The sequence below is a fragment of the Balaenoptera borealis genome, assembly GCF_965194805.1.
Source record: "Balaenoptera borealis genome assembly, chromosome: 19".
NCBI lineage: Eukaryota > Metazoa > Chordata > Mammalia > Artiodactyla > Balaenopteridae > Balaenoptera > Balaenoptera borealis.
Genome location: NC_138878.1, coordinates 10,409,987 through 10,435,667, shown reverse-complemented (window position 1 = coordinate 10,435,667; position 25,681 = coordinate 10,409,987). Strand labels below are relative to the sequence as shown.

At 36.4% G+C, this 25,681-nt stretch overlaps 1 protein-coding gene across 1 annotated transcript in view; it reads left to right on the top strand.

Annotated features, from left to right (window-relative positions):
- Positions 1-25,681, top strand: part of CNTNAP4 (contactin associated protein family member 4) — a 266,473-nt gene that overhangs the window by 225,519 nt on the left and 15,273 nt on the right. The window contains exons 16-20 of the mRNA XM_082366313.1: positions 6,913-7,131; positions 17,762-18,001; positions 19,426-19,650; positions 20,950-21,083; positions 21,924-22,011. Of these exons, the coding sequence (XP_082222439.1) occupies positions 6,913-7,131; positions 17,762-18,001; positions 19,426-19,650; positions 20,950-21,083; positions 21,924-22,011 (906 nt within the window). The remainder of the gene's footprint in view (positions 1-6,912; positions 7,132-17,761; positions 18,002-19,425; positions 19,651-20,949; positions 21,084-21,923; positions 22,012-25,681) is intronic.

Sequence of the window (25,681 nt, the reverse complement as noted above, 5' to 3'; positions counted from 1 at the left end):
CTAAAATTTTAAGATATACAGAAATGTCAAAGAAAAGACTACAGTAATCACCAAGAGTCACACAAGTCAGAAATAATGATTTATACCAGTGAGCATTATTCCAGACATTTCTAAATATCGCTAGTGCAGGGTTTCCCAACCTCGGCACTCTTGGGCTGAGTAATTCATTGTGATGGTCGGGGGCCGTCCTGTGCATTGTAGGGCATTTAGCAGTATCCCTGGCCCCTACCTGCTAGGTGCCAGTAGTACCCTCCCCAGTTGTGACAACCAAATATGTCTCCAGAAATTGCCAGATGTTCCCTGGGGTGCAAAATAGCCCCAGATTGAGAAGCACTGTTCTAGACAGAAGAATAGAAAAAGAGATTTAGAAATAAATTTGCAAAACTTTATTAACTGAAGTTGACAGAGAAAGAAGAAACAAATTGAAGCTGTAGGGATTGCTTTATATTATTTATATATCTAATAAATATATATTCAACTTGTATGATCTTGCTAAACTTAAAAAAATTATAAAAATTTTAAAGGTTATGGAGTCACTTGGTTTTATATTCAAGTTATTTTAAATTTTAGATAGCATTGATCTATTCTGAAAAATGGGAAAATTAGCACTCATCTGTCCCTTCCTCATCTTTTTCTCCCCCCACGTCCCAATTTTTGTTAGTTATGCTATTATTTGTATGGTTGTTTATTTTTGAATGCTAACCACAGGTCCTATCATCAGAGCCTCTCTATTCTTGAATGATTTTTTTTTAATTTATTCTTGGATTGCATTGTCAGGTAATTGATATTTTCTGTGGTTTTTTTTTTCCTCTAGAAAGACCCATGAGTGTTGCATTTCCTGAGTTGGCAAATGCTTGAGAGTATTTGTTGCCTCAGAACTCTAAGACAAAGTTGGCTGGTTTAACCTTATGTTATTTTTTGGTAACAGCTTTTTTGAGATATAGTTCATGTGCCCTATGATGCACCTATTTGAAGTATACAATCTAATGGTATTTTAGTATATTTAATCATTTTAGCATATTACACAGAGGTGTCCAACCATCGCCACTATCAATTTTAGAACATTTTCCTACCCCATAAAGAAACTTGTACACATTAGCAGACATTCCCCATTTTCCTCTCACCCCACCCCAACCCTAGTCAACCGTGGATCTACTTTTTATCTCTGCAGACTTGCCTATTCTGGACATTTCATATAGATGAAAACACAGAGTTTGTGATCTTTGTGACTGGCTTCTTTCACTTAGCCTGCACTTTGCTAAGGATTATCCATGTTGTAGCTCGTATCAAATATTCATTATTTTTAGGACCAAATAATGTTCCATTGTATGGATACATCACATTTTGTTCATCCATTTATCAGTTGTTGGCCATTTGGGTTGGTTCCACTTTTTGCCTGTTATGAATAATGCTGCTATGAACATCTGTGTATAGGTGTGTTTTTTTGGACATGTATATTTCCACTCTTAGGAGTATACATCTAGGAGTGGAACTTCTGGACCAAAAGGTAACCCTATGTTTAACCTTTTTAGAAACTGGTATAGTATTTTTGAATCACACTTTGTGACTTTTCACCACTTTGTACATAATACTCTACCTGCACTAAGAGATGCAGTCAACTTTGTCTTTTATAGCTTGTCTAGGTATCTTTTGATGGACTATATTTCATTATGAAGGAATGCTTTATTTTTATTTTTCCCCAAAAGAGTTTGTATGTGCTTTATTCTCAGAATTCTTTCAAATTTGATAAGGTCTATCTGTTACTTTAATGCTTAAAAAAAAAGTTAGGCTGGCAACATTTTCTTTCAGAAATTTGTGGACAGTGCTCCTGTATCTTCTAGTTTTTAATGTTGCTGTGGGAAATTCTGAGGCCAAACTGACTTTTCCAGCTTGAGGTGATTTGCTTTCTCTGACAGAATAATTTAAGGAATAGTTATCCTTATAGGTCAGTACTTAACAGGGATGCATCTCAGTCTTGTGCACTGCTATTAATTTTTCCTGAAATAGGCTGTGATGTGGTAAAATGTATACCTGCATTTCATAATCGGTTTAAAGAGTTGTAAGCGTGATCTAAATTTCTGCTCTCAATTTGTTAATCTGGACAAGGTAGTATTTTTAACTCTTTGGCATTTGAATTTTTCAGCCAATTTTATGAAATGTATTTCTTCTCAGTTAATTCATTGTGTTGAAATTTTATGTCTAACCAAGGCACCCTCAAAACCTACATGGTTAGAAAAGATTGTTCTAAGTTTCTTTTTCTTATACTCTTGTCATTGAAATTAGTTTCTTCATTTTGCCTGCATCGACTTGTTCAGCTGTCTGAGAAATCACAGCTGCCCAGAATGCATTAAATAATCAAAGGTGCATGTAGTCAATAAATAACTTTGCAGAAGTTGTGTTCTTAGACTGGAAAATAATATTGATGAGTGATTTGGTTAATTTCTCTTCCATTGACAGAGTTCTATTCCATTTGGCAGACTACAATAAACCATTAAAAAGAATGAGGACCAATTCCATTTTAACAGATAATCATATAATTTTGCAAGCTCCACTATATCTGATAATCCTTCACCATTAATAAATTCTTTTTATGTTAATTCTTATGTTTCTTTTTGTTTTCTTTCCTTGGGTTTCCTTTATTTAATTTTCTTAAAGTTTCTCCACCCTTTTAACCCCCTCCTCTTCTTGCTTTTCCTCTTTCTTCTCTCTCTGCGGTCTCCCCTCTTTACCTTCCTCTTTCTACATGTTTACCAAAGAATTTGAGTATATGTATGAGATACGTATGATACATCCAAACTGGGAGTGATTACTCTAAGCTTTCTATTCATAGCATTGTGTAACCATTACTGTAATCAATTTAGAACATTTTCATTACCCTAAAAAGAACTCTTCACCTCTTAGCCCTTGTCATCTTTCAATCCTTCCATCTTCCCAGCCAACTAGTCTACTTTCTGTCTCTATAAATCTGTTACTTTTAAAAGGAGAATCATTATCATTAATAAATGATATAAATAAAAGTTTAGCAAAACAGGTATTTTAAAAATTACTTGTAATCTTAATATTCTACTAAGTTAATTTTCCTCTATGGGCTCTTTTTTACTTTATGTATGGAATTAAATACTTAGTACATCTTCCTTTTCTATGTAAAAGACCATATGGATCCCGTTATTCATTACAATTTCTTTTGAATTCTGGAAAGTTAATAAGTAAGTGGCATCCCTGACGGAATCTTTCCAAATCTCTACTACCCTATATTGAATGCAATTGAGAATATATTAATTATTAATTACTTTTATTAATTATTAATAATAATTACTTAGAATAATGCATCATGGTTTTTTAAACATATATATATATGGCTATTCTTCTTCAGATTCTTTTCGCATATAGGTTATTACAGAATACTGAGTAGAGTTTCCTGTGCTATACAGTAGGTCCTTGTTGATTATCTGTTTTATATATAGTAGTGTGTATATGTTAATCCTAAACTCCTAATTTATCCTCCCCCGCCCCACATTTCTCCTTTGGTAACCATAAGTTTGTTTGCTATTTCTGTGAGTCTGTTTCTATTTTGTAAATAAGTTCATTTGTATCATTTTTTAGATTCCACATATAAGTGATATCATATGATATTTGTCTTTCTCTGTCTGACTTACTTCACTTCGTGTGTTAATCTCAGGGTCCATCCATGTTGCTGCAAATGGCATTTTGTTGGGATGATAAAGAGCGTTCATATAGTAAGTGGTTGCATTCTGGTCTGCTCCAGGTGTAGCTTAGGGATTTTTAATCCACCCCAGCCATGAAATCCTCTCTTTAAAAGACCTGCCACTTCTGGCTGGTGTCTGCGTGCTGGGCTCTGCTCTGCTTCTTCTTTCTTGCCCCTCCTTTCTCAGAGGCAGTCCAGATCCTCCTGGGTGCTTCCTGGCACAGTCTGTAAAGAGCTGAGCTATCATTTGGAAATATTGGCCTTTCCTGTCTTTATAGTTGTTGTGAATTAGCAGCAATTTCTTAATTCAATAAAGTGTTCTTACTTCATTTTTTACCTATTGTGAGTCTGTAAAATAAGGTTTGCTAACTAGATAAATGTGGTACTATGTGTGTGTGAGTGTTTAAACTACCTAAGGTAATAAATTGTTTTCATTACTGTAGAAGCATTCATTGTAAAAATAGCAGCAATTCAAAGAATTGTTCCTCTGTTTCAGCCAGTTCCCTGAAGCCCACTGTATGATGCTTTATTGGGTTAGTTGTGATATAAAAATGAAACAAATGGGATATTATGTTCTTATAGTAATAATATCTAACTTAGACCTTTAAGTAATTCTGAGTGTTCCTCTTAGTAATCACTCCAAATGAGCAAGGTTTAATAAAACTCCATAATTTAAAGTTACAGCTTTATTTTAATGTTCATACATTTCAACAGAAAGGCATTTAATTCCTTCTAAAAATAGGTCAGGTAAAAACTTTTAAGAACACTAATGTGTTATTACCCCTGGCTTGATGTTTTGCTTTTCTTGCTCTCTTTCGTAGAGAGCAAAATGTCTAGGTACAGAAATAGCTGCAAAATGGAAATAGGGCAAAGTTTGACATACTCAGAAAATATACAGTTTCATTTGGCTGTAGGAAAAAAAAAAAAAAAAAAAGCCCTCTAAGTATATTCTCAGCTGAATAAACTCAGCTCTAAAGTTGTCCACATATGAGCTGAGGATTGACTTTTGAATCAGGTCCATAGGAAATACAGGAGAAAATACAATAGATGTAAGTAAGCCCTGTTTGTTTGGATCCAGAATTTATAGAAAATAAATTATAATCTAAGGAACAAATAGAAGCCAAGTCAAGTTCGTGACTTTTAACTTAACGAGGTATCCGTTCTCTGCTAACGTAACAAAACGTTGTTTTGAAATTCCTGTGTTCTTACTTCAGAGGATCAATACGTCTTTCTTCCAGGAAGGTAATTTAGTAGAATTTCATTCAGTGTTGTGAGTACATATGATGGCAGTTGCTTAAAACTGAAGATGTATATTTATTTTTGATGTGTCGACAACTTGCTGGTGGCAGCGGCAATGCGTAGTTCATTTCTCCAATAATGCTTCTCATCAACCACACGTATCCAGGTGGATTTCACTTCCGTCACTTCATGCCACTGCATGTGTATTTTCTTTTCCATGCTTTGTTTTTATAAGACCGAGAATATTTTTTTCAAAAGAAAACTTGTGGAAACTTGTAGATGTAACCAAAAAAATGAATGGGAAGGTGAAAATAAGAAGTTGTATTTGGACAGAAATTATAATTTACTTTATAGTCCACATAATTTTTGCAGATGTCTTACTTTATACTACAATTTTTAAACATTTGCTCCTTATTTTGAGCATTTAAACAAATTTTGAGAACCCTTTTCCTACTTCACTGTTATAAGCAAAATAAAAGATAGTTTTGAATGAAAAGAGCACTTTCATGAGAATATCAGCATAGCACAGAGTAAGTAGTGTCTTGATCTTTAATTAGATGAGAATATTTTGACTGCCAATCTCAGTTTAGAAAATCACAAAGCCCATTAATGAAAACAGTTAGTTGGGGGTGTAACTCTGTAAGGTATGTTAGAAGTATTAGAACAAAAAACACTGTGAGCTTCTGTAGAGTTTTTGTTATTCAAAGTAATGTAGGTGTTTAAATTTTCAAGTTATAAAAAAAGTGTCTATTAATGTTTGGCAGATCTTATCATAATGCTTTGGTATTTAGGCTGCAGGTTATTTTTCTTATATGAAATATAACTTTCAGACTGTTACTGCAGTGATCTTTCCTCTCCTATGTTGGAAGGAATCCAGAATTTCAACCTTGTAAAATCTCCAATCGTGTTTTCATGTCTTGTATACTGTATAATTAACAGACAAAAGAAAAGCAGGTTTGTATAAATTAGCAATATTTTAAGAGTAAAACTGCAAAAAAAAAAATAGAAAATATAGTTATGTCATTTATTTTATGAATTTGTTTTCCTTTTTTATCTTTCCCTTTAAAAAAAAACAGGGTTATTTTGGAATTCAGCTTCCTTCAATACTGAGGCTTCATACCTTCATTTTCCTACTTTCCACGGAGAACTTAGTGCAGATGTGTCTTTCTTTTTTAAGACAACAGCTTCATCTGGGGTATTTTTAGAGAACCTGGGGATTACTGATTTTATACGGATAGAGCTACGCTGTAAGTCTTCTTTTCCTAAGAAGTCTTTGGGATTCTATTTAGGAGTAAATTCTTTAACTAATTTTTAAAGTACTATGTTTCTACTTTATCAGCTGAATCTTTTCATTGTGTCCTTTTGAAAAAAACTATGATATTAAGATAGCGTTTTTGCAAGAAAATTATTTGATATTTAACATATATAATAATTTGGGGAAATTATTAGTCTTCTAGAACCAACTTAAGTCTTTTAAATTCAAAAAATTAAAATTTTTTAAAAATCCAAATTCTCAGTTAATTTCAAAATTACTTAATTAAATCAACCAGCTGTATTGTTTTGATATCCTCTTAGACTGCTATTAGTATTTTGATATCAAGTGCATATTGCATGCTTTTGAAATTAAATAAACTTTGAATCACTGTCAAAATTATTTTTATATAAAATGCCAGATGCTATTTAGTTTTCTTGCCCTGGCTAAATAGCTTTCATTTTTATCACCATGAAAAATTAACTCTGGTGATGAATTTCTTAGAATCCATTTTTTCCCCAAAATACAAATGTATTTTACTGTCTCATTCCACATCTATTCTGTGCCGACATCAATGGTTCCTTCCATAGAGTTCAAACCATTGTCTTCATGTTTAGTGACCGTTGATGCTATGGTGCTATTCCTGAGTGTATTGAAGACTCAGCTCTCCACCACGGGGACTAACGTGAACAATCTTCACGTCTAACATTTCCAGCTCCTGCAGTTGTGGCATTTTCATTCGATGTGGGGAATGGGCCTTTTGAAATCTCGGTGCAGTCACCCACTCACTTCAGCGACAACCAGTGGCACCACGTTAGGGTTGAGAGGAACACGAAAGAGGCATCCGTTCAAGTGGATCAGCTCTCACCAAGGACGCAGCCTGCTCCGGCTGATGGGCATGTCCTCCTACAGCTCAACAGTCAGCTCTTTGTGGGTAAGTCCTGCTTTTAGGCAGTTTGTCTTTAATTGCATGGCGTAAGTGCAGAGATGGGCCAAAATAAAATAACACCAACTATAAGATAACGATAACACCACCACCAAATCACCGTTTATTGAGAACCTATGTTCCAGGCTGCGCCAGGTGTTTTATTACTTCCTCGTAACCAACCTGTGAAATGGGTATTATCCCTGTTTAACAGACAAGGTAACTGAGTTTCAGGGAGCTGAAATGACCTGTCTTCAGAAATCCACCTAATAAATGAAATTCAAATTTGTGTTTGACTAATTCCTAAACCTGCATTCTTTTATTCCATTCCCATTTTATTGAGATATAATTGACATACAGCACTGTATAAATTTAACATAAACATTCTTATTATTACAGATTATGTGACTTGTTTCAGTTTTTCTTTAAGATTAATATCTTTAGTATAATATTGGAAATGTTTACCTCTTCTCCCCAGGAAGTGGAAGAACCTTCCTTGTAAATCCAGCTGATGCCAACCAGTGACCCCTGTGTAAAACAGGCCAATAGCAGGGCAAAAAAAAAAAAAAAAAAAAAAAGCATGAGCAAAGTGTGTAGGATCCATGATTTGACCAGTTTCACCAGTTCTTCTGGTGTCCCTTATTTTCCCTGTTTTTCTCATGTCTTGTGACCACCTACTTCATATTTATATCCAAACGTTGTTCCTTTATTTTCTAAATACATTCACTTGTTATTTTAGAGACTTGATAGCAGAATCCTCCTGGGTGTGTTTGTTTTATTTTACATCTCTGCTAATTACTTAACAGAACTTATTGACCATAAAGTTCAAGGAATTATGTCTTGATCACTTTTCATACATTTTAGTGTAAATGAGGACACAGCAACGCTGTCAAGCAGGATAAATTGTAAATTATCAGAAATTATATTTCAAGCACTTGTAAGAGTTGTTTTAGGACAAAATTCTCATCAGGTCCCCATTACATCTTCTCTTAACAGCCTTGTTTTATTCTCTCTCACTGCGAAGGATGAAGCTTATTTAAGGGTATGGAAATCATAAAGAAACCATGAAAAGAAATACATAACTTTTCTTTTAATAACATGCTAGGAGCTCAGTCAGGAAATTGACACAGATATTTCTTGAGTTACAAAAAATAAGAGATGGCCACAACAAAAGATATGGCAATTTCAAATCTGTCAGGATCTAGGAAATAGCCTTACTATTCTTAGAAATTGAGAAGGCTGAAACAGTCCTCGAATTTTTCAGTGAAATCTGCTGCAGTTTGCCTGTGCATGACCTTTCATTCTTCGTATGAATTTTAACTTCATAGAAATGGAGTCACTATATATTGTGTCTGATGGGAATTCTAGCCTTATTTGGTTTCGGGTAGTTGTAATGAATAGAAGTACTATTATGACACACAACTGTGTGTTCGAACAGACTTGAGTCTTTTGCCATCAGTCATGTGTTATAATTTTAATAAGATCTAAAAGATTTCATCTTTATGGAGGCAGTTGGTTAGGCTTTTGACATTCCTACATGTGTTAAATTCAAGGATGATTGTGTTACTTGAAAGTTTTAAAAACTGAAATCTATCTTATGTTTAAGTCAAAGTTGTTGAAAATTAAAAAGGAAAGGCAGAAAGAAAGATCTCTGAAAAAAAGGTTACATCTATTAATAAAAATCTCTTTATACAGTTCCCTCTTTCCTACTCATAGGTAACTGAGTAAATTGAAGTGGTTAATGTGATAATATTAAAGATGGACTCATGTTAAAAAAAAAAAAAAAAAGGCTTGCAGCCTTAGGTAGAGGCACATTTTTGGCTGTCAAGAGGCCACATAAGGGTCTGTTTTCATCCTCACCTCTACTGCAAGAGTGAACCACTCTTAGGAAAGGGCCCCAACCAAGCTAATAGAATAATACATACAAGACAAAATAGTAATTGTCTATTTACAACATTACTGTCAAACAAATCAACATTTTTTTAAATTTCTAGATGAAAATACCTTTCCCCTGTAGGAAGATTCGATAGAATTTAAATTATAATTAAAAGATTATACTGGATTAGCATAAAGTGGGTGAAAAGTAGTAAAAAACTAGTAATAATTACAGCTAGTTTAATGTAGCACTACCGAGACCAAAAGTAGTTCTCTGCCTTCGTAAGAGTATGTTTCAGTGGAAGAGACGAGAGGCAGCCAATAAAAGAGTAAAAACTAAGACAGAATAAAAAAACAATATGTATATAAATATATATAAAAACAATTTACATATACACACACAGGCATGCATACACACATATGTCTGTATGTGTGTGTGTATGTATATAAAGTTTCAGATAATGATAAATACAATAAAGTAAAAAGTAAATTAAGGCGTCAGGCAACAATTTGGTTTGGGAGGCTTCTATGTCAAGTAGGGTGTTCATGGAAGTCCTCTCTGAGGACCTTACATTGGAACAGAGGCAAGATGAAGCAGAAGAGGGAACCCTGGGAATATCCGAAGGAAGAGAATTCCAGGCGGTGGGAATGAGCTTCTCGGGAGTTAAGGAGTAAGTCGTGGTGGCTGAGGAGAGAATTGGTGTGAGTGGAAGATGGTGCAAAGGCCATGGTGAGGAATTTGGATTTCGTTCTAAAGGATCAGACGAGTGGCATGGTCTAATTTACGTTTTCCACGTTCTCTCTTACTGCTGTGAGGAAAATGGATGGAAGGAAAGGGTAGAATCAGGCCACAGCATTAGTCCCCATGAGAGATCGTGGTGGCACGGGCTAAAGGGGAAATGGTGATAAAGAGAGTTGGGACATATTTTACATGGAGATGCACAGCACTTGCTAGTGAGTCGGTTATCGCTGTTAGTGTTTCACTATTTTTACTCCTGCTAATATCCTTCGGCAAGGTCTTTGCGTTACTCACATCATTTCTCAGTCTTTAATTTCACCTGAAGTTAACTTTTCTTGTTTTCTTCCTTAATCCTAACTTGTAGCATGATTAAAGCTGTTCCCCGGTCCCACATATACAATACAGACCACACTTGTGCCAGGCTGGAAAAGACCCCTGGTTATTCTTCATAGTCCAGAGAAAATATCCCACCTCCTTCAATGAGGTTCCATCCACCCCATAATCACACTCTCGCCAGGAAACCTGGCTGCTTTGTTCATATGTTCTGTGCCAGCACGTCAGATGTAGAAGGACATTCTCTTTGAAACTGTTTCCCCGTGTATTAATACCTTCAAATTGTTGGGCTTAAGTCTGCTCTCAGAGCCAGTGATCCTTGGGTGACTGGCTCCGCTTTAAGCCAATATAATTGATTTTCTGGTTAAAATTTTAAAGGGCAATTTCATTTCCCTTACTTACAGGTTCAAGAGTTTAATTTGTAGCTCACCCATGCATATTAAAAAATAATTATGACTAATCAGTATTTTCAACCGTGCATAACGACTGTCATTTGTATTTGGGTATCAGGACAAATGAATGAGATAGATATAATTGCAAAGAGTAAGTCTACAGTTTTCAGCGTCACTTTCTTTTCCCTAATAAAAATGTTTAAATTCAGACACATGATGATGATGATGATGTTTTAAATGTTGTGGAAACACAGTTTTTATAAATACAGGGCAAAACTGAAAGACCAAGTTAGTATCAGTCTGTCAAAGTTAGATTATGTTATTACCCCAGCATTTAGCAGCTTTTACCAAAAATTCACCTTCTTGTTTGTAAACAAATATAGCACAAAACATTAAACCTGTTGTAGAATATTTCAAATACTAAATGAAGTTATTTTATAGCACTACAAATATGAAACAGTAGAAATTTCGATAATGTAGATATTTGTTTGTTTGAGATACTATCTTTAACACTTTTACCTACAAGTAGAACGTTACAGATATTTGAATATATGTTAATTTTGAATTAAATTATTTTCTCCAGCTCCCTGTGCTACCATAGCCAGTCCCATGTTGATGATATTTGTCGATGTTACTTTTTTTTGAGATTAGAGTTTTTGGCAGTCTCTCAGAAGTGACTGCTGCAATAGGATAACATGAAAGAATCCAATGTATTTTCTCCATTGCTTGCTTCACTCTCTCCCCTAAAGACCAATCGTAAAGTGTGTTCACATCTCAGAGTGAAACTCTGAGGCAAGACTAATGCTTTAACTTCTGAGCAAAATCAGTAAAAATAAATAGAAAGCATGACTAAAAACGTGATTTAGCTGGGCAACAACTATTGGCAACTGAAACAGGAATAAGGAAATGATAGGTAGTTTTGGAGATTCAACTAGTGTTAGCCTGCACCACAGAATTATAACAGAAGGACTTTAACAATCCCTGCAGTTCCCAATATTGGCACAACTATCTTCAACTAATCTAAACTGTAGGATGGCATGCGAAGTGAAGGAGTAATAAAGTAATGAACAAAAATCCTTGTATGAGAAAGTTAACATTAATGTAGTGTGATAGTCAGATGAGAAACAATAACAACAATGCAATGAACATCTTCCCTTCCCCCAAATAATCTCAACCATTACATTGCTTTTCGGTGTAAAAATGATGATTCCCCTCCTATTTGTAGCCCATCTTTCTCTATTCTTGTTCTAAATTATGGCACTGGGTCTTTACCAACCTTTTCACGTTCTCTCACTTTGTCCTTTTTTGTATGTGTGTGATTTATGACATATCTTAGTTAAATAGTCCTATTCAGAGGTGCTATTCCCTACCTTAAAAAAGAAGTTTAGCAACATGATGCTGATTGGTGTAATTAACATATGCCCTTGACGTTGTAAACACTGAGGACTCAATGTTGAGAGTCACTGCTGTGATTTTACACCCACAGACATGCTCCAACCACGGAAATGAGGCAGAGAAAAGAATCAGTCATTTTTTTAAGCTGAATTGTGACAGTGGTCATTTTCTGTTTTGGCTTGTAAACTCAGCATTTTTCTTAGAAGCATCTTAAATTAGCCTTGAATTGATTTTCATTCAACCAGCTCTAAAATTTTTGTTTGCAGCCTAAATTTTTCACTGGCAGGTTTTTAAATGGGGCAAACTTCATTTCGATACTTTGGGACCAGGGCCCGAAGGAGAAGTAAGGACTCCTGATGTAGACTCACGAGTCATTTGCATTGCATTTGAACTGCATCAAATCTACAAATATTTATTAAGTATCAAGAGCAAACAATCTCTAAATGCCATACTCAAAGGTTAATGCTGAATTCTAAGCATATTGAAGCTCTGAAAGCTGGTTTTCAACCTAGTCACACACTCACATGGCCTGGGGAGCTTTTGGGACCCTGGCAGTGCCAGTACCAAGATATTTATTTACTGTTGATGGACATTTGTGTACTTGCAAAGTTGCATATTACAAACGCATCGTTGTGCTGGTCTTTTGGTGAACATATGCTTGTATATCTGTGGGGTGTGTACGTGGGGTGGAGTTACAGGGTCACAGGAATGAGCGTATGCCAAGCATCAGGAGACTCTACCAAACCTCTGTTGGCCATTTGGGCAGCGCCATTTATGAAGTGGCTGTTCAGATCTCTTGCGCATTTTCTACAGGGCTGTCCTCTTTTAAAAACAAATTGTAGAATTCTTTATATATTTTGGATGAGTCCTTTTCAGATAAATTCACTACAGATATTTTCCTTTCTCTGGATTGCATTTTCACATTTGTTAATGGTGTCTTTTGATGAGCAGAAGTTCTTAATTATAATATATTCTAGATTTTTTGCTTTTGGTTTGTTTTTGATAGGCTAAAATATAGTTACAGCAAGAGAATGCCAAACAACTTTATGTTTGAATAATTTTTATTACAGACTAATTTTCTTTTGTAGTCGTAAATATGTTCCCTCGTTACCAAAGTGCAGTGCAATAAAAGTCACATTTCTCTTTAATGTAATCATATCATTTATTTCAATTATTTTCTTCTCCCCTCCTTGAGATGTCTTTTTCATGATCAGCCAAAGAAGCTCCCAGTGTACTTTTCTGTGTCTAGCGAGCAAATCTGAGTGACTGTTGACTAAAATCAGAATTCAGATGGGATCTCTTGAAATCAGAGAATATGACTAATACCACCAACATTCATTTCTTTGAAATAGACCTTAGTACGGTCAAACCAGACATTGCTGTGGCCTTAAGTCTGAGTAGACCCATTTTTCCCTGCTGCCACTACCACTGGGACGTGTGCTCACCAGTGACTCTGGTTCAGGGAAAAGTGACTGAACTTTCTGCCTGTGACACGGTTGCTTACACCACCTGCCTCTTTCAACCATGATCGTTCTTTAAACGTGAGGGAGAACAGTCCTCCTCTTCCCAGCCTGCCCAGGGCTTTGCTCAGTGAGGAACATTCCATGGCAAAATTATAGCTGGGCTTCCAGTCTCACAGCTTTCTACACTAACTGATACCATCATTGCTGCAGGGCTGCGTCTTCCCCAGACCTAGGGGATGGCTGGGAAGGACGGGACTGAAGGTCCAATGCGTGATGTACAGAGGACCACTCTTCCCGTCAGTCCGCTGACTTGGTCCTGGCCCAGCCCTCATGCCCCAGTCACTTCCCTGTCCCCAGGTGACCCATGATCGGGGCCTTCCCTGCCTTTCTCTGCACAGCACCCTGGTCACAGAGAACCCTTGTACTCTGACAAGCTTCTGTAACTTTGGCTTTTAAAGAGAAGTGTGGGGATCTTGATTTCTTTTTTCCTCTAAGGCCCCTGGGCAAATTACACAGTTGTTCCCAGTTAATCCTCAATAATATTCAAGCACAGCACGTAAATAATTTGCCATTAAAAAATGAAAGGTCTTCCTGCCACAAAAGTAGTGGAAAATTGGCATAGGAAAGAGCCAGCTTGTACTCTGTGACAATAGCATCTGTCACTTAGTCTAACTTCCTGAGAGTGTGGAATGTGATAAAGGGATTGGCCTCAGTCTCTACTCAGCACCTTGCGCACTTATCTAGGTGCAGTATCCCAATACTGTTATGTAAGGGAACAGATTCAGTTATATTCATCCACATAGAAACGTTGGGTATTTGTTTCACAGAATACTCAGTGTTTGTGAAGTTACGGAATCCATTATATCTGATACAATATGGCAGGTAAATTGATAGAAAATTAATTGGAAGGCAGTTCCAAACACAATAACTCAGCAGAAACATCCAGAATCAATTAATCAAACTGCAACTCATTTTAATTGGACATACTCTAACCTGGAAAAGTCATTGGAATCTTTAATTAAGCTTTCAAGCCCAATCCTATTTACATTAGTCGTGTTTTCCTGAACAGTTACATCTTAAAATAAAAGGTTATTAACTTGAAACCTAATGGTAAAGTAAGAATCCTCAGTACATGTGTGCTGCAAATGTTTATATCTAATTAGACATTACATTTTCTTGGTAATTTAAAAATGTAGTTTAAAACTGTTTGATTAGGCAAGCATTAACTCTTTAAAAGTACAGCATTAAGTCCTGTTTACAAAACTGTGTTGATTTTCGTCTCACTATTACGAATGCTATTTAGGCATATATCTCACATGTGTACATGTGTATTTTCACCTGTTAATATCCCCATCCTCTGACCTTCCTCTCCACGGGGTATCTATTTCTGCCACTGACATCATGTTGTGCTCACGTCTCTCTGTCTAAATCCATTACTAGACTGTGAGATCTCTGAGACCACGATTTGTTGCGTATAACTCTGTACCTCCAATGTCAGACAGTGTCCAGGAAAGAGCTGCTAAGTGAAGCTTGCAGAACTGAAATGCCATTCAAACCAAAAGTGATCTGAGGAGAAGAAAATGGAAGTTTTCTTCTTTGACCATATTCTTACGTGGAGAGGAAAGGGGCGTCCTTGTAGCGAAAGGCCAACTGTACATTTTAGTCTTAACTCTGCCTCTGACTAAATGTGTTTATTCTAAAATTTCTCAGCTATGCCCATGGGCTAGTCCCTGGACTTTTCTATGCCTCTAGCTCCTCATCCATCTGAAACAAAACAGCAGAAAACAAACAAGAATGAATGAATTGGAACCAATGAAAATGGATTATTCAGTTGTTGGACTCTGGGTTATTTAGTTATTATTATGTCACTGGTAGACTAAGACAAACCCCTAAATCAGAGAGACTATAGATGTTTCAGAGTGACAAATGCATAACAGGCCATGATTTAATGTTACTGTGTACTATAAACTCTACACTGTGATTTAAAATACTGTAACATGAAGTCAGTGAAATACACCAGGAATACACCTCTAATCCAGATTTCACAGCATTTGGCCCTCCTCCAAAGAGTGCCTGGGCCAAAGCTAAAACCAAGGCTGCAGGCTGCCTTACTTTCCCAGGAAAGAAAACTCCAGTAAGGATGCTGAAAGAATCTCTGTCACAAACTTGACCGAGCCCTAGACATTCTTACTGAGTTGAGTTAGCAGCAGCTTTGAAGTGGAAGGAAGAGAAAAGATGTCCTCAAGGTAAGGGGAGAAGAGAGACTTCAAGAATGGCAGGAGATTGAGTAAATGTAGGCAGGATGAAACAATTGTGTCAGCAATTCTGAAACTCTGGGATAAAAGCAACTCCTCTCTTCCTTGCCCACATAAACTGGAATTGTAAGATGTTTGGCTCCATACCATACTTGATCTGGATTTATAAATAGAAAATATGACCCACACCCTTAAAACTTTCATATTCTTCATTGAAAAGGCACAAATTATGTCAACTGAAGCCATTTGAATACAGATATTTAGATACAGTCATTTGAAATATATGACTAAATAGCATTAGTACCATGAGTTCAGAATTCTCAGAAATTCTTTTATTGTCCTCTTCATGGTGTTTCATTATCCAAAAACATAGAATTAATTTATTCAGAAATATTCATTGAGTTCTATCGACAATCTCAGTCCCAGGGACCCAAACATCCCTGTGAGGAAAGGCTGTACCTCTCTTCAACTTTTGAAGCACCAAGTTCCCATCTCCTACTCCTAAGGTACAATCGGTTTAGTGAATGAGTGTGTTAATTATTTATTAGCAGTAAATTAGTTGAGAATTAATAATTAATTATGATCAGTATTAATTGATAATTAGTTATAATTATACATAGTTATTGCACAGCTATTATGTGTCAGGCACTGTTCTTTGTTCTGGGGATATAGTGTGATTGAAACAGCCCTTATTGAATGTGTATTTTGATGGAGATACACTGATAATATACAAGGAAAATTGTACAAAAGTAAAGCTTGCTAGATGATGACAAAGACTTATTTAGGGTCTTTCTGGCCAAATTTTGGTTCTGAAATACAAAAAAAATAAACAAAAAAACAAAACCAGAAAACCTGTTTAATCTGAGAATAGGAGACCTTAGGTAAATGAGGCTAGATTAGGAACTAGCTAAATGAAGTGGGAGGGTTGGGGGGGTAGGGAGAGTTAACACGTTCTGGGAAGAGAGAACAGGTACAGAGCAGGTATAGGATCCTGGAGGTGAGGCAGCATTGTGTGTTCAAAGATGAAGCTCCTTTTCAGAGGCCCCAAGACCACCTAACTGTCTCTGGGTAAATTGCCCAGATTATTTAGATTAGGACACTATATTCCTACTTCAAATGCTGAGCACTAATTTATGGTATTCCTGGGCACCAATGTATGTGCAAGTGCACCCAGAGCTTACATTCCCATTAAGATAGTGCTTTAAGTGACTGTCTGAATCAGGTTCACCTGTGTGCTTGTTGACCGTTTAGATTCACAGCCTTTTTTTCTGGCCCACACAATCAGTATTTCTTGGGACAAGCCCCTGACCCTGTATTTTAAGAAGCCTTTCCATGTAGTACTCATATTCCTTAACGTTTGAGAACCTCTGCCTTAGAATAGCAGGGTCTGATTCTACCCAAACACTGTAAACCTCTTCAAGGGTGACTTGGTAAATACATGTTGTTATATATTATTCAATAAATGTTACACCACTGTGTGTCCTCATTAATCCCCTTTCCCGATTTCGTTGAGAATCTTTTCAAGCTTAAAACAATGAACACTGGTCGAACACTTAGAAAAAATCCACTGGGAAATATGCCTGACAGAAGCAAATACTCTGGTGCTCAATCTGATGCTGTGTGTTTTTGATGAAAAGATAACAACCAAAAGAGCACATCAACGCACAGTCAAGTTAGAAAAACTCAAGGATTCCTTCATAGTTCTCACTAAATTAAAACTGTCCCGGCATCAGGATCAGGTTTCAATGTGAAGGACAAACCACACTTACCCACAAATATATGCTTATTTAAAATTGCAAGAAAAAGATTAGTTTCTACATAAGAATATCAATGCATAGCACTGTTATTTTGAATGAAAGAGCCTTTAAGTTGTTCTTTAAAATAAAGAGACTGATAAAAAAAAGTCTCCAATTTAAAGTTTAATAACACCCTTTTAGAAAACAAATCTATAACAAATTCAACCTTTGGGGAAAAAAATGAATCAATGTTTTATCTTTTATCTTTTTGAATTCTTCTATTTTGTCACAAATCGTGCTTCTAAAAGTATATTGGCTCTTCAGACTCCAGCGGTTCTCTGTTAAGGTCATGATTTTGGCCGCCCTCTGTGAGGCCTCAGTTTTGTTTGGTCTTAAAATCCTGAACAAAACACCTAGGAACGTGTTTGCATTTGCAGTATTTCCCTTTTAGGTGGAACAGCCACCCGACAGAGGGGCTTTCTGGGATGCATTCGGTCTCTGCAGTTGAACGGAATGGCCCTGGACCTGGAAGAAAGAGCCAAGGTGACTCCCGGAGTGGAGCCGGGCTGCGGAGGGCACTGCAGCAGCTACGGGAGGTTGTGCCACAACGGCGGGAAGTGCAGGGAAAAGCCCAGCGGGTTCTCCTGTGACTGCACCTCCTCTGCATTCGCAGGCCCGTTCTGCTCAGATGGTGAGTGTGACGCGGGTGCCCCAGCAGCAAGACAATCCAACGTGAATAAAACCTCCTGCAGTTCTTTTCCTCTGTAGCTATTTGAAACAAAAGTAACTCCATTTCTGAATTTTTTTTGACAAATTGCCTATTTTATGCCAATGGCATTTCATTACTTAAATATTTGCCGCGGTTCTTTAAACACTGTGTTTATTGATGATAAACCCTCTAATCTCGCCTCTAGGTGTTGTAGAGTGTTGGCTGCTCAGTCTGCACTTTTCTATCTACAGCTAATGCTCTTAAGTAATATGGGTGTCAACAACCAGTCCCATGGGCAGTTCTCATTTTTCAAATCATTAAAAGCATTATTGCTATTTTTGAAGATGGTCAACAATGCAAAGACATTTAGGAAGCTTTGTTGTTTTACCAAACAAATATTATTTCCAGGAATATAAATAACGTTTGCATTCAATATTGATGTGTAACAAAATAGAGATGCTCGGGCGTTTTGCTCTGTGAAATGTCTACTGTCTGTTGGTGAAGTGGAACAGCGGACTCTTTTTCAGCTGGTCTTGTTCACTGATCCGTGTCATGGAAGAAGGAACGAGCTGAGTGCAGTACTCAGCGTTCTGAACAGACTTCCATGAATAGACAAACGTTTGCTGTAGTTCCTCATAGAAAAATGTCAACCGGCTTAATTCAGTTGCTTTATTTAAGTGTTTCTGGGCTACTGAACCTTTACTAACGAAAACTGGCTGCAAATTGAAGCAGTCCCTGATTTGCAATGAAAGCATTTGAGATTATTTAATGGAAAGTTGGCCAAAGTGCACTCTTCGAGTCATCTACTTTTTATCAGGAATAAGTTATCGTTTAAAATCAACCTGTGGTAATCAATCACTGCTGCTACCGTTCTATGCTTCTCACGTTTAAAGTTAGAACTAAGACCTGTCTTTGCATCCTCATGTCTTTATAAGAGGATGTCTTTATTTTCTGAATCTAAATGATTTCCAGTTCATCTTGCTAAGTGTAATCGGGAATATTATTCTGCATCCACATGTTATGCAGTATCTAAAATGTGTATCTATAGATAGTAAAAATAATAAACAGACAAAAACCTAAAGCTCTGAGGGAGTGGAGATGTTGCTACATTATCCGTGAGCATCGTCTGAAGCTCACGTTCAACAAGTGCCCTGTATAGTAATGGGGGAAAGCAGAGTTCTGGGATCCCGAGCTAGTTACCTCTCCCACCATCTTCTTCACTTTTATACAAATATATTTGGGGTGTGTGTGTGCTTATGTGTGAATTTAGGATATTAATCTCGTGTAAGTAAAATGATTTCTAAAAGTTTAGATAGTTATTTTTTTAATTTAAAAAGTATCAGTATAACTGAGACAACATCCTTGTTTCTTAAATTTTTTAACGTAAAATGTGCATATCATTTCAGAGATTTCTGCCTATTTTGGATCTGGCTCATCTGTGATTTACAATTTTCAAGAAAATTACTCCCTAAGTAAAAATTCCAGCTCCCACGCGGCTTCATTTCACGGTGACATGAGGCTAAGCAGGGAAACGATCAAGTTTAGCTTCCGCACCACACGGACCCCGAGCTTGCTGCTCTACGTCAACTCCTTTTATAAAGAATACCTTTCCGTTATCATTGCCAAAAATGGTGAGTGCTGTTCAGACGAGAGAAAACTGGGTTAGAACACTAGGTCAGGAACGATATGAATCCTTCTCATGCTCCCACTCCTCAAACTACAAACAGGAAGAAAAGTGTGCCTGTCCTGTGTATTCAGTTTTGTTTTTTCGGTACTGTCCTATCAACTCAATCTAAAAGGATTATTTAAAATATTTAAAATGCCTTTATCACTTTATAATTTTGGTAATTTAACACAATCAGTGTGAATTTTTAATTTATGTAGATAAAATATTTATTATATTTTATCATTGCTTGGATCACTTTCCTATTCCATGTGAATATCAGTATCAGTTTTGTGGTTCATTTTGAAATAGGATGCCTATTTGTACATAACAAATAATTTCCTTTGAATCAAAGTAGAGAAGTTTTGAGAGAATGTTAACAAACTAGCATTATGTATAAGAAAACGTCCACAAAATAACCTGTTGGTTCTGATTGTCGGCAATAAAGTAGTCATGGGAAATGCTAGTACGTCGACGCAGGGTAATGGTATGTGGCTTAGGACGTGTGTGCTACAGAAAACCACTTACTGTTATTATTCTCTTCCCTTTATCTGGATTAGAGATAAAAATTTTATGAGTAAATCCTCTGGGTGAGGAAAACAAATGAACATACAAACATGTGAATATATTATTTCAACTAAATCAAATATGGCCCAAGGGCACTGAATATCAAAATAAAAATAATATTGTTCAATAAGTATATTTCTCCTCACTGTATACATTTTGAGCTTGAAGCTTATCTATATATATTACGACATTTTCTCTGTTAAACTGGAAGATATCCTGTGAAGTAAATTTATTGACATCTTTGCAGGCAATTAAGTGAGTAGTGTTTGCTTATAATCATTCCATTCATCAGTTGCATTTCAGGAATGGTAGATATATTTTTTTTGAAAGATGAGATTATAGAAACAACGTTATTGCAATATTCCACAGTAGTTTGGCACTTCATAATATACGAAATCTTATTTTTTTAAGTTAGAGGCTAGTACAGAGATTTGCAAATGCTTAATCACATATTTGACAAATCAAAATTTTGCAAGAAAAAGCCTGCTTATTCGCAGCATATTTGCTCTTGATTTTGAAAATAGTGCACTTTCACATGGAAACTGACTTCTAGGGATTATGAGGAAAGTGTACATCCAAATGAACTACTGTGGATTTTCCCCCAGAAATTAATAAATAACAAAAAAGGATTCTTGAGTTTTTTTAAGTAGTTTTTAAAATACAATTTTAACTAAAATATAACTTTTTCCCCCTACTTTAGGAAGTTTGCAGATCAGGTACAAGCTAAATAGATATCAAGAGCCCGATGTTGTTAACTTTGATTTCAAAAACATGGCTGATGGGCAGCTTCACCACATAAAGATTAACAGAGAAGAAGCAGTGGTCTTTGTGGAGGTAATAGAGAAAATGCAGCAGAAGCAATGGTTAAAATTATGCTCCCCAGCAAGAAGCACCTACAGCAGAAATTGGATAATGGATAGATTAAACAAAGACATCCTTTCAGTTGCTGCTTTTGCATAGATCATAGACCATCAGACGTGTTCAGGTTTTTTAAGCAATAAGATTCTGTCCAAAATATTATTAATATTTGATACTTAAAATTGCCAAACTTTCCTATTTGTTTTGCTTTACTCAGGAGGGAAATGCTTTCTAGTTTAGCATAATATGCTATTGGTAGGACCATTGCTACTCTAATGAAACCAGTTTACTTCAGATGGGTGTACATGCAACCATAATTCTAGCACAGAAATTAATGATTGCAATATCAGAATAAATTTTAAAATGATGTGAATTACAGCAGAGAAAGTTGAATTATTCACTCTACCAGCTTTTGAAGAAAAGCATTAATGTTTCAGCCCTCTAGATAGAGGAAAATTTCTTAGCTGAATGACTCAAGTGAAAATACCCAGCTAAGTAAAAATATCAAGATGAGAATAGCTTGTATCTTTTTGTTGGTTTTCCCCATTTTGGCTTTCTTATACAGTGGAGAAAAATAGAGTGATATAAGGGGATAGAAGGTGGGGTGCACTGGTATCTGAGGGTGCATAGAAATAGTTTAGAAAATAATATTCACCTGTATAAATGGCTAACTCTTTAAACTTCGTTTTCCTAAATCTTTGGGGCCATATTAACTCTTGCCTATTTTATCATTTTCTTTTGTCTTCCTTTGCTTCCTGCCTCTTCTCAACAACGGCATCCATTTGGATGTTTGCATCTCATGTAACAATTTTGTAGATTGACGAGAAAGCGAGGAGACAAGTCCACCTTGCATCAGGTACAGAACTCAGTGCGGTCAGATCCCTTGTACTGGGCAGGATTCTAGGTAAGTAAAAGGAATGGCCTTTCGCCTAATCATGATGCATAAACATGGACCAGAAGAGTCATATGCCAGAGTCACACACACACACACACACACGCCACATACAAATTCATCATGCCAAAAGAAATCTCTTGCGTAATTTCATTTCTGAAGTGAATGATAATCAAGGCAGAAGCTGTACTTTCTCAGGGGTATATGTAATCATGAGTAGGGACATTTTGCAAGATGAGCAAGCATGTTACTTTGATAGTTATGCCACTCTGGCGTGTGCCATGCGTCAGTCCAGCATAATGAAACACGGTATTGCCCTCACACTTCAAGAATATCAAATAGGAGTAGAAATAACAGGCTGTGTATCAGTCAGCTGCCAAATATATAAACCATTATCTAATGATAAAACTAGGATTAGATCTAAAAAAAAATGGAGGAGAAAGCAATTGCTTTTCTGCTGCTTAGTGAATATGCTTTAGGTTGTGGCCTGGATCCTGTTTGCCTTGTTGCGATGCAGTGGCCAGCCACTCCTGCTAGAACCCAATGACGTATAACCCAGTGTCTATCTAAATGCCTTATAATTCTTATTTCTATCCACTAGTTACTTCTGATAATAGCACTGAAGTAGAAACATACTCTTGCCATTTTAACATCAAAATATGTATGCTTTTTTTACACTTGCCAGCAAGGACTAAATGGAAAGAGGGGCAGTACATTTTAAAAGGGATTTTCTTTTTAGTTATAAAAGTGGGGGTGGGAGACTTTCTGTAGTCTGGTTCTCATTCCTAGTTTGATATTTGACACTAACCTCGAATATTTTGTCCAAGATAATAAATGGAATCTTTTATTTTTTTGACCTTTTCAGTTACTTATACCTTGATATATCATTTCTTGCATTCCCTGTACATAATCTCAGAATCTTGAGAATGTTTGATCAAACCTATGGGTGAATGATCAAAATATTGGCCCTTGAGAAGGTTAATAGTTAAGTTTGTAAATACTTATAGGCTTTCTAGTACTATGATAAGCACCAGTATTGTACGCTCTTATTCTCCAAACAAGCAGGGGAAATATCAATTGCATTGTTCTTCCAAATCATTTTTATCTTTTTAGAGATAAAAAATATGTGCAAAGTACTTCTTGGATATTTGGAAGCTTAATTGGAATATCCCAAGTGAGTTTCATAGTATAAGTTACATAAATTCAACTACAGTAATTAAAAAATCAGATAATTATAGCAAATCCCGATTTCAAGAGCTCCTCAGTCTAGCAAGGTCTGAGATGAGGCACTTTACATAAAAATGTAAAATACAAGATAGAAAATTCTAACAATTATGCATAATGTTGATAAAATCATATTTTTGAAGAAATAACATGTTCAAATTTAATGCCAGAGTTGCTGATGAAAATATTTTGTGTGAATAGAAATAAGTCAAATATACTATAAAACAATTGGGAAACTGATCTGCATTTTATGAGGAGGATTATATTAATCAAACAGTAGAATAATAGCATTCATTATATAAATATTTGTTTCCCTTTTTATAATGAATATCGCAGATTAATAAGGAATTAAAGATGTTAATGTTTTCATTCAAGAACAGAGTATTATTAAAATGCATATCACTCACGCTGAAAATTAAGATTAAAGTTCAAAAGTAAGAATTTATTTGGTACGTGCCTAAGGTGTGGATCTTGACCAAGGACTAATATTACATTCAAATCATTTGTAATTCAAAGGAGACTAATAATTTATGGTCACATGGTGTGGTATATGAATTTACAACAAAATGTTATGTACTATATTATTATGTTGTAATATGGTATGTTAATTTATAGCAAAATTGATGCTAAAATGGAACTAGTAGTTTTCCAGAGAGTTACTCAATCTTGAAGTTTCTTATTATGTTAGTCGGGGTCCTCCAAGAAGCCATTGCCAAGACAAAATTAACCATGTGAGGATTTTATTAAGGGGACACTTGTGAAAGAGAACGTGGGGAGAGAGCTTGCCAAGACTGGCAGAGCCGTCAGATGCCATGCAGCTCTGCCTTCAAGCGAAGGAGAGAGGGAGGGAAAGTTAGACAGAAGCATCCTAGACTTCCGTGCAGTCAACAAAGGTTAAACAGTCTTTGGGGAGCCCATGAGTCTGTCATCCATCAGAGGAGTCCCATGTTTCCAAGGATGGGTCTGCCTTAGAGTCCCTGCTATGATCAGCTGTTGGCTGGGAACAGCCCATGGGAAGCAAGGCACTGGCCCAAGTAAGAGGATGGATTTCAGAGCCCAGCAGCTGGGGCCCTTGGTCAATTCCTCTCATCTAGTTGGAGGTCTGCAAGGCACATTCTCATGTGCCCACACTTATCAACTATGTTTTTCATTTTTGTAAGTCTGTTTGGCTCCCTTGTTCATTTAGCACATACTTTGTGATCACCGGTTGTGTACACAGAGAATGCCACTCAGCAAGGCAGACAGTGCATCTGCCCTCACAGAATTTATGGTTAGTGGGCATACAGATAATCACTATACAAAATGTTCCTGTGTATCTAATTGAGTGTAATGTACCCTATGTTGCTTGGGAAAAAATAGTTCCAAATTATCCTCCAAATTAAAATAAATTAAAATACTGTGGGACTTCCCTGGCGGTTCAGTGGTTAGGACTCGGCACTTTCACTGCTGGGCCCCGGGTTCAATCCCTGGTCAGGGAACTAAGATCCCACAAGCCAAGCAGCACAGCCAAAAAAAAAAAAAAAAAAAAAAATTAAATACTTGTTTCGTTTTATAATTTCTGAATATTTCTTTTAAGGGAGCAGAAAAAACCATTGACCCGTTTTTTTTTTGGAGTTATAATTTGCCTATTTTCAACCAAAGACTTAAGGATATGACCATCCACTGCCATTTTATAAATTTATTTATTTTATTTTTGGCTGTGTTGGGTCTTCGTTTCTGTGCGAGGTCTCTCTCTAGTTGCGGCAAGCGGGGGCCACTCTTCATCGCGGTGCGTGGGCCTCTCACTATCGCGGCCTCTCTTGTTGCGGAGCACAGGCTCCAGACGCACAGGCTCAGTAGTTGTGGCTCACGGGCCCAGTCGCTCCGCGGCATGTGGGATCTTCCCAGACCAGGGCTCGAACCTGTGTCCCCTGTGTTGGCAGGCGGATTCTCAACCACTGCCCCACCAGGGAAGCCCCCACTGCCATTTTAGATGGAAACCCAGAAATAAAGGAAATTCTTCCCCTCTTTCACTTTTCTCCAGTACTCATTTCTTAAACTTAGGAAGAATCATGGGAATAATTTTGGATTATTGTCACTATTAATCAACATTACTAGCAGATGTTGAAAAGGAGGGTAAATTTTAGAAATAATATCAAGCTGTACTATGATGACATGGAAACCATCTCTAACTCCCTACTACACTTAAAATATTTAAAGACTCAATAACTTTGGCATTAATAGTCATTAGTAGTTGGGAGCCGGGGTGAGATGATCCAGCTGTTTGCCAAGCAGCTCAATTTAGATACTCCTGTATTCAATAAAGTACATTAAATTTGCTTTTCATATTTAAAATTCACTATAAAATTAAACTTTGGATTCTGCATCTGGATACTTTTGTATGTTAGAATCGTTTTATGATTTATTTGAGTAGAAGCTGGGTGATTATTTTCACTCATCCTGAGTAGTAGCTTTTGTA